The 9,575-nt window shown below is 55.0% G+C and overlaps 1 protein-coding gene across 1 annotated transcript; it reads right to left on the minus strand.

Moving 5' to 3' along the window:
• Positions 1 to 1,389: 1,389 nt before the first annotated feature.
• LOC141545938 (actin, alpha skeletal muscle-like) lies at positions 1,390 to 8,914 on the minus strand. The gene is made up of 7 exons (XM_074273372.1): positions 8,808 to 8,914; positions 7,323 to 7,467; positions 5,961 to 6,285; positions 4,834 to 4,995; positions 3,098 to 3,289; positions 2,045 to 2,226; positions 1,390 to 1,834 (listed from the first exon to the last, which is right to left on the minus strand). The coding sequence occupies exons 2-7, from the start codon at positions 7,449 to 7,451 to the stop codon at positions 1,691 to 1,693; spliced, it is 1,134 nt and encodes a 377-aa protein (XP_074129473.1). The 5' UTR covers positions 7,452 to 7,467; positions 8,808 to 8,914; the 3' UTR covers positions 1,390 to 1,690.
• Between the last annotated feature and the right edge of the window lie 661 nt (positions 8,915 to 9,575).

The raw sequence follows: 9,575 nt of genomic DNA on the forward strand, positions 1-9,575 counted from the left end.
AAATTTTTTTCTTTTAAATTCTTAGATCAATAAAAGAAAAAGAGCAGATGAATGAATTGGGCATGAAACTAGAAATAAAATAAAATAAAATAAAAATGGAAAAAACATATTTTAAATCCTTAAACATCAAAATAGTAATCCTAATCTCAAAACAACAACTTTAAAGGATCTAGTTTTGTAATGTTCTCTGTTCTAATGGCCCTCCTAGCTTTGTTGCTGTTTTTAAAAAAATTGTTTTTAACAAAGTTTCATTCAGATGCCTCAAGTTTTTGTTCCACAGCTAGGTACAATAGGACCCCCAAACAGCAAAAAGTTCAATAAATCCATTGACGCAGTAATCTCAAAGGGACAGTGTATATCAATCTCCCACCTGCCTCCACCTTACTACTAACAAAATGAAGGTGAAGGAGGGGAGGGTTTTATGATCTCCTCTAATTACAATAAATACAAGTCCAAGTGTCTTCACTTTACTGTAAATCACAGGATCACAGAGAGTTGGAAGGAACCTGAGGCTAATCTTGTCCAAACCTTTCAAAAAATCACTTAGCATGAGGTCTGACTTAGTCCCACTTCCACGTCTTCTCATATATCTCAAATTGTTATATCTGATGTTTTTGTTCAAAGAGCCCAGTGCTGACACCCTATATTCTTTGGCCTTCATTCCTCTATGACACATGGATAACTGGAAAATTATCAGACTTTCAGTCAGAAGGATTCAAGTTATTACTGGTTTTTGCCATTAAGCACTATCTGTCCCTTAACAGTCCCTCTCTTTGGGCCTCAGTTTCCTTATCTGTAAAAACAGGATTGGCTTAAATATTCTATAAGATGCCTTCCTCCTCTGACATTGTGTCTAACTCTAGAAAAATTCATAGACTTAGGTTCTCCCAGTTTGATCCTTGCATAAATGAAGGAAGAAGCATAATTCAGCTGTCTACATTTAAAGGCATAAAGTTGAGATATCCATGTTTGCCAGCATCTATTACATAATCCTAGACTCCTACTTCCTGGGCAGAAACTGAGCATGCCCAAAGGTCTCTCTTTGCTCCCTCTCCTCCCATCCCCATATAGGGTAATGCCAGACATGAGTAGGCAGTGATGAGGGCACCTGAGTCAAAGTGGGTGGGTTTAGGGAGCTCTCCTGGAACACAGAGTGGAAAATGCCTGAGCTTCTGGGTGTGTTTTCCCATTAGCCCCCCCCCCCAGACATGTCATGGGTATATGGATACTTATTGGATAATGGACACTGGGTGTGTTTTCCCATTAGCCCATCCAGACATGACGTGGGTATACGGATACTTATTGGATAATGGATACTAGGTGTGTTTTCCCATTAGCCCATCCGGACATGACATAGGTATATGGTTGCATACTGGATAATGGACACTGTTTTCCTTTCCAACACTTTATTGTGACATTGAAAATAGGTTGTTTCCCTTTCCCAGAAAGACCACTTGCCTTCCCCCGCTCCCACGCCAAAGTTATGATGGAGAGAGGTGCACAAGGGGAGGCCATTGATGATGACACCGCCAAGAGCAAGAGGAAGGACTCTGCTTTCACCAAGGCCAGAGGTGGGGCAGCAGCTCAGGTGGAAAAGATGGAGGGTGTGTGCTATGATAAAGTTGGAAAGAAGCAATGGGAACAGGAAAGGGCCAGGACCCCGGCCAGATGAAGCTGCATGGCAGAGAACTCAGAAGCATTTCCTGTGCACGATGGAGGGGCCGGCCTCATCATACTCCTGCTTGGTGATCCACATTTGCTGGAAGGTGGACAGGGAGGCCAGGATGGATCCCCCGATCCAGACGGAGTATTTCCGCTCAGGGGGAGCAATGATCTGAGGGAAGAGAAGAGATTGCATGGGCTCAGCAAGCGCCTTCCTCAGGTTTGTGTGGGCCCATGGAGGATGCAAGAGGGATGAGACTCCCTGGATCTCTTGGTGGTCTCTCAAAGCAACCCCCTCTTGGGGGCATCCCCTCTCTGCTTCTTGCTGGGGTGTTCTCCTCCCTCCAACCACTCCAGGAGTATGTAGCCCCCTTTCCCCTACCTTGATCTTCATGGTGCTGGGGGCTAAGGCAGTGATCTCCTTTTGCATGCGATCAGCGATCCCGGGGTACATGGTGGTGCCGCCAGACAAGACGTTATTGGCGTAGAGGTCCTTGCGGATGTCAATGTCGCACTTCATGATGGAGTTGTAGGTGGTCTCATGGATCCCAGCGGACTCCATGCCTGGGAGAGGGGGACTGGAGGTCAGCGGCCCCGGGGAGCCCTAGTCTGCTGACTCCTGCGCTCCTCTCGTACTCCCTCCCATTCCCAGGAGAACAGGCCAAGTGTTCTTTCAGGGTTTTCTAGGCCTGTGAGAGCACCAGCCAAAAGTGGGGCTGCCGGGGCCGCCGCCACCTGGAACAGCAGCAAGAACCCACATCTAGAGTCTACCACCTGCTTCCTGGACATGATATGGGCAATACAGGGAGGAGTTCATTTTACAGCTGAAGAAAAACACTCCAGGAAGGGATCTGCCCAGCATCACAAACTGGGGTCCAGGACTTCTTGGTTCCAGTCCTTGGACTCTATCCCTCTGCCATGAGGTCAGACCACAATGTCCTCCTCAACAACAAATAATCTCCCTTATAAGAGAAGGTCCTCCCAGGGAGGAATGAGGAGGGATGCAAGGGACCGAAGGAGATGCTACCTTCTGACTGGATTGATCAAAGATTCCCATTCTGTGGATGAGAAACTGAGGCCCTGAGGAGTCAAAGGTCATAAAGATCCTTGATCCCACTCCAGATGCTCTGATCTGGAGCCCAACGCTCCTTCCACTCCTTCCACTGGACTTGGTTGGATGCCTGGGTTTCGGTCCCAGTTCTAACACTTACCCCGGCTGCAGTCAATCACCTCAGCCTCAGTTTCCTCATCCACAAAATGACATGAAATATTTGTGCTGCCTCCATCTCAGGAGTTTACGTGCCATCAGCTGGCATTTTACACACAGTGGCCGAGGGGAGACAGGCAGAGAGGGACAATGGAGAGTTTCTGGGTGGGCTGTGACCAGGCTGGCAGAACTGAGATGAAGGGAGCCCTCCCTGACCGGGGAACTCACCGATGAAGGAGGGCTGGAAGAGCGTCTCGGGGCAACGGAACCGCTCGTTGCCAATGGTGATGACCTGCCCATCAGGTAACTCATAGCTCTTCTCCAGAGAGGAGGAGGAGGCGGCTGTGGCCATCTCATTCTCAAAGTCCAGGGCCACGTAGCCTAGCTTCTCTTTGATGTCTCTCACGATCTCCCGCTCAGCTGTGGAGGGAGGGAGGAATAAACAGGTGAGAGATGGGACAGAGACAGGCATTCTGAGAGTCAGCTCCTATCTGCCCCTGGGAAGAACCGGTCAGTCTTCTGACAGGTCGGCCGAGAACTTGGGTTAAATAACACCCCCAACTCCCTTGTATGATCTTAGACAAATCTCTCCCTCGCTGAGCCTCAGTTTCCCCAACTGTCAAATGAGCCTCTTCCGGCTCTGGAGCTGTGCTTTTATGTCCTGTTCTTGGTTCCCCCCTGCTCCACCCAATAATTGTAGCTGATTTAGCAACTTAATCTTATTTGAATTTTCACAACTCTGCAAGGCAGACTAAATGGGACCCCCTGGATATAATGGAAGCTTCCTGAGGGCAGGCAGCGCACATCCCCATCCCGGAGCACAGAACTCAGGGCCATCACTAAGAAACATCCATGTATCAGCCAGTTACCAGAAAGGGTTTCCTGCCTCCAGATCTAACTTCCTCTCTGCCAAAATCAGTTCCTCCACGTGTCCTCCAAGAAAATGGAGGCATAGTCAGAAGAGTCACTCGGAGCCCTCCCAGCTCTAAATGTGGGATTCCATGACAGGATGGGGGAGATGTGACACAAGGGAAGTCCACGAGCAAAGGCTTAGGCTGCTAGAGGCTGGGGAGGGAGAGCCAAAGGGGTGGGGAGGGAGAAGGATAATGGCTTTCTAAGCACATCATCAGTCAGCAGAGCATCTCAGCTGCAATCAGACCAAATTACCGGGCTCCATTCTAGCCTCTGTGTCCAGAGCGATGTCTAAAACCGGCCCTCTTCTGACCTGTCCGGACCACATCTGATCTACAGCCCTTTACAAAGGCTGGCTTACTAGCAATGCTGATTCTTGCTGTTGTGATGGTACCCGGGAGACGGGTGGGACGGAGAAGGCTTTGGACAACACTTTCTTTCGGACTACAGCCCCAAGATTGACATGGGAGTCTGGCATTTAGAAGCTACAGCTCCGGGGCCTCTTATGTGAATGGAAAGTCCCAGGAGCTTCATGGGTTGTGAGAGAGAGAGGTCTTTGAATGTCAGGAAAACTGTTATCTGGAAGAGGGATTAGCTTTAGGATATCAGAGTTAGGGCTGGGAGGACCTAGAAGTCATCCAGTCCGACTCTCCCATTTGACAGATGAGAAAACTGAGGCTTCCAAAGGGGGAAGTTACTCTGGCAAGGTGGCAGACATAGGTAGCAAATGGGTAAAGTGAGATTTGAATCCAGGTTCTCCAAATTTAGCCTTCCTTTTGGTTTATCCTGTTCTCAGCTGCGGAGAACAAAACCAGAATCAATCTCCGTTCCAGATCTGGCACCATGCAATGGTTCTGGGAAGAAGATCCCGGGCTGGACCCAGGAAGGAATTCCTAGCAATCAGAGCTATCCCAACATGGCCCCATGGAGCTCCGTGTGAGGTAGAGAACTCCCTGCGGCTGCAGGTGTTCGAGGAAGGCTCTGGGGGCCACTGTGGCGCATGGGGGTGGGGCAGGACCTCAGTCTTTGCCAGGAGGGGCGGGGGCTCTCACCCGTGGTGACGAAGGAGTAGCCGCGCTCGGTGAGGATCTTCATCAGGTAGTCAGTGAGGTCGCGGCCTGCCAGGTCCAAGCGCATGATGGCGTGGGGAAGGGCGTAGCCCTCATAGATGGGCACGTTGTGGGTCACGCCGTCTCCAGAGTCCAGCACGATCCCTGCAGGGCACACAGATCCTTAGGGGCTCGCTTACACTCACCCTCACACTCACACACCCTCACACTCACACACACACATTCTCTCACACACACACACACTCTCACACACACACACTCACATACACACACACACTCTCTCACACACACTCACACTCTCACACACACACACTCACACACACTCTCACACACACACTCTCACACACACACACTCACACACACTCTCTCACACACACACACACTTTCTCACACACACACACTCTCTCTCTCTCACACACACACACACACACACACACACACACGCTCCTTTCCAGGGGATGAACCTGACCTCTACGGGGGTGTAAAGGAAACGCAGAGGGGGGAGGAAGGGGGCCGATGGAGGCGCCAGAAGTGACCGAAGCGCTGTCTCTGGTGCTGGCGGAAAAGAACTTTGGCCGCGGGGCCTGGAGGGTTGGAGGGAGTGAGCACCCCACGCTTTGGCTACAGGTCGGATGAACGTGCAAGACTGTATGGGGGGACTAAGGAGAAGACAGTCTAAGAAAGGGGCTCTGGGGAGGAAAGCGTCAATGAAAGAGGGGGAGACCTCTGAGAAAGAGTCCTGGTGTGGCTATGGGTGGGGTCCTGGGGATGGGAGCTTTTGAGGAGGGGATGTGGGCGGAGCTAGGGGTGTTGTGGGCGGGGCTCGCGATGGGTTAGTGAGTATGTGGGGGAGTCTGAGACGGGAGCTATGGAGAGGTTGTGGGCGGGGCCAGGGGCGTTGTGGGCGACGCTCGGGAGGGCTTGGGGATGTGTGGGGGAGTCTGGGGACGAGAGTAATTGAGAAGAGCTATTGGGGGACTGGGGTGCGGAGTTCTGCACCTAGAGCCTGGAGGGCGGCGCTGGGCGGGGGCCAGGCGGGGATGGAGGCCAGTTCCTGGGGGCAGGAGGACCTCAGTGGGGGGGAGGGAGGCGGGGCCCAGGCCGCTCACCAGTGGTCCTGCCGGAGGCGTACAGAGAGAGCACGGCCTGGATGGCCACGTACATGGCCGGCACGTTGAAGGTCTCAAACATGATCTGGGTCATCTTCTCGCGGTTGGCCTTGGGGTTGAGCGGGGCCTCGGTGAGCAGCGTCGGGTGCTCCTCGGGGGCCACTCGCAGCTCGTTGTAGAAGGTGTGGTGCCAGATCTTTTCCATGTCGTCCCAGTTGGTGATGATGCCGTGCTCAATGGGGTACTTGAGGGTCAGGATGCCCCTCTTGCTCTGCGCCTCGTCCCCGACGTAAGCATCCTTCTGGCCCATACCCACCATGACGCCCTGGAGACGGGAAAGGAGCCGGTGTCGGAGGCGTGCGTACGGGAGCCCCGGGCGGGGGAAGGCGCGCCCCGCCCGGCTCAGGCTTTGCAGGGGCAGCGGCCCCCCCTCCGCGGCCCTCACCGTTAGGTGGGGGGGTGAAAGCCGGGAGGAATCCCAAGTCAGAACGCTCCCTTTTTGAGCTTTAGGAGGTGCCATGTTCCTGCTCATTCATGCAAATCTTATCCCCCTTTTACAGACCAGGAAACTGAGGTCTAAAGAGGCCAATGACTTATTTAAGGTCACACAGCTGAGATGCACCCGCTCAGGGCCCTCGAGGCTACCTTCTTCTCTCCCTGAGCTAAGAGTCAAAAAGGGTGGAAGGAAGGAAGGCGAAGGGAGAATACGGGGGCGGGGGCGGGAACAGGACGGGAAGAACTCGGGGACAGCCTGGACGGGGAGGGACTCGAGAAGGAGAAAGAAAGAGGAAAAAGGAGGAGAGGGAAAGAGGAGGAGGAGGAGGACGAAGATGGGTAGGAGGAGGGAGGGGGGAGAAGAGGAAGGAGGGGGATCAGAAGGAGGAGGGAGGGAAAAGAGGAGGAGGGAGGGGGAAGAAGAGGAGGGAGGGGGAGGAGAAAGAAGGAGGGGGAAGAGGAGGAGGGAGGGGGAGGAGAAAGAAGGAGGGGGAAGAGGAGGAGGGAGGGGGAAGAGGAGGAGGGAGGAGGGAGGGGGGAAGAGGAAGGAGGGGGATCAGAAGGAGGAGGGAGAGAAAAGAGGAGGAGGGAGGGGGAAGAGGAGGAGGGAGGGGAAGAGAGGAGGGAGGGGGAAGAGAAAGGGAGGGGGAAGAGGTGGCTTCTGATGGGAGCGGAGTGTTAGGCTCTCTGTCTCTTAGCTCTCTCTCGGTCTCTCTCCATATCTCTCCCTCTCCCTCCTTCCCCCCAACTCTCCCCCGGCCCTTTCTTTCCATTCTATCCTGTCTCTTTTCGGTGTCTCTGCCCCTGGTCTCGCTATCTCTGACGGTCTCGGCCGTTCTGTCTGCCGCCCCAGCCCGCGCTCCGTACCTGGTGTCGGGGCCGGCCCACGATGGAGGGGAACACGGCCCTGGGCGCATCGTCCCCGGCGAAGCCGGCCTTCACCAGGCCGGAGCCGTTGTCACAGACCAGAGCGGTGACCTCGTCCTCATCGCACATGGTGGCGCGGGTGTGGCTGCGAGAGAGAGGCGTGAGTGGAGGGGAGCCTGGCTGCCGGCCCCTCCCGCCCTTCCTCCCCCCCCCCCCCCCAGCCATCGGGGCAAGGGGAACGACGGGAGGGGGCCGGGCTCGGTTCTTTAACTCTCTACCCAGAAAACCAGCCTTGTTTCTTTTCTTTTTTTAAACCCTCCCGGAGAACAAAGGGACCCCACTGTCCCCAGATTGAGGATTCCCGCAGCCCCTCCCCCCTTAACCTTCCCAGGGTGCCAGAATCCCAGCTGAGGACTGTGGGGGACCGGCTGCCCCCCCATTCTGAGGGGATGAAAATCAGGCCCGGAGAGAGGGGAGTGACGCCCCAGCCGGGATCGGAACCCAGGTCCTCCGCCCCCCAAGAAAGCCTCTTTCTGAATGTGCTTTCTGCTCTAGGACCATGAGGGAAGGGAGAGGAAGAGCATTTGGCCTGGCCGCCCTCCCCTTCCCTACAACCTGGGAGACTGACCCCTCCCCAGCCCACCCCCATCCTGACCCCACTTGGGGGAGCCCAGAGCTCCCCCTCGGAAAGGAGCTCCTTGGGGGGCGGCTCCTGGCATCCCCAGGGCTTGGCTCGGTGCCCGGCACACCCTCCCCGCCCCAAATGCCTGTCTACTGAACGGACTCCCCTCCCCCCAAGGCCTCCCTGCATTCAGCTCTGGGGAGGACAAGTCCTAAACTCAGCTGTCTCTTGGCCCAGCTGTGAAATTTGCTCCCTCCCTCGCCCCTCTCTCCCCCTCCTTCCCCCTCTCTCCCCCTCCCTGTCTCTCTCCATTTCTTTCTTCCTCTCCAGTTCTCTCCCTCCCTTTCTCTCTGTCTCTCTTTTTTCTTCTCTCCCTCTCCATCTTTGCCCCCTCTACGTCCCTCTCCCTCTGTCTCTGTCTCTATTTCTGTCTCTGTCTCTCCCCTCCCTTTCTTCCTCCCTGTCTTTGTCCTTTTCCCTCTTCCTCGCCATATCTCTCCCTCCTTCCATCCCTCTTTCTCCTCTCTCCTCTCCTTTCTCTTTCTGTCTTCCCCTCTGTCTCTCTCTGTCTCTCTGTCTGTCTCTCTCTCCTTCCCTCCCTTTCCCTCCCCCTCCTCTCCTCTCCTCTCTTCCTTTTTTCTCTTTTCTTTTCTTCGTGTCCTTCCATGTGCGTGTACGTGTGAGTGTGTACGTGTGTCTCCTTTGCCCGCTGACAGCGCACGGCCCTTCTGGGAGTATCTCGGGGTCTAATACTGTTCCCCCGGCTCCCAGCTCTCCCTTGGCCCAGGTCACACAGCTGGGGCCTCCTCTCCTCCCCCCAAAAAGAGAAACCAGTGGAAGACCCGGCATTCCTAGATTCTTACCAGCTCCTGAGGACTCAGAAGTTCTGGGAGGAGAAAACTGGCAGGTGGTCTAAGCCGGGGCTGCCCTGGGGTATTTATACCTGAGCGCTGGGGGAAGGGGAGGGCCGGGGGCTGGTGGGGCTACATTGGATCCCCTCACCCCTCCCTTGAGGTGGCAGTCTCAAGGGCTCCATATTTGGACAAGGTCCAGAGCAGCTGTCCAGCAGGGACCTTTCATGGGCAAGGCAAGGCTGCTAGGGTGGCTGTCCCGGTCTCAGCCCCTTGGCTCCGGGCACCCGTCCCTCCTGGGGCTGCTCCTGCTGGCCATTTATGGATAAACAGGGTCCTGGTGTGGGAGGGGGCTTATCACGACCGTGCTTCGTGGGGGGCACGAGGCTTCTGTCCTTGATACAGACATCCTGCACCCCCTGATGAGTTTTTAGGGGGCTATTCTTGGAGCTCTCCTTTTCTTAGGGGCAAAGGGGCCAAGGACCACAGGGAGAAGACTTTAAAAGAGAGAGAGGGGGCAGAGGGAGGGAGGGCCGGCTCAGCCGAGAGCTCTGGGTGAAGAACGGAGGGCTGAGGCTGCTGGGAGCAGATTGGGGTGACTGGGAAGGCCAAAGCCAGAGAAACTCCCCTGGACTCAACTGACCCCAAGAGGTACAAGTCCTTCTCCTCAGGGTCCCTTCCCCCAGCGGGGCCTCTGTGTAAGATGAGAAGGCAGTCACTGGTAGCTTGGCAGGTGCCAAGAAGGCCCCGCTCCTTCCAAAAACGCCCTTCCCTGCCCCC

This window comes from Sminthopsis crassicaudata, chromosome 6, assembly GCF_048593235.1.
Source record: "Sminthopsis crassicaudata isolate SCR6 chromosome 6, ASM4859323v1, whole genome shotgun sequence".
Lineage (NCBI taxonomy): Eukaryota > Metazoa > Chordata > Mammalia > Dasyuromorphia > Dasyuridae > Sminthopsis > Sminthopsis crassicaudata.

Coding starts and splice junctions, on each gene's coding strand:
- LOC141545938 (XM_074273372.1), bottom strand. CDS start 7,451: ATGTGCGATGAGGACGAGGTCACCGCTCTGGTCTGTGACAACGGCTCC. Junction 6,286..7,322: donor TGGGCCGGCCCCGACACCAG/GTACGGAGCGCG, acceptor TCCCGTCTCCAG/GGCGTCATGGTGGGTATGGG. Junction 3,290..4,833: donor CTACTCCTTCGTCACCACGG/GTGAGAGCCCCC, acceptor CTCCCTCCACAG/CTGAGCGGGAGATCGTGAGA.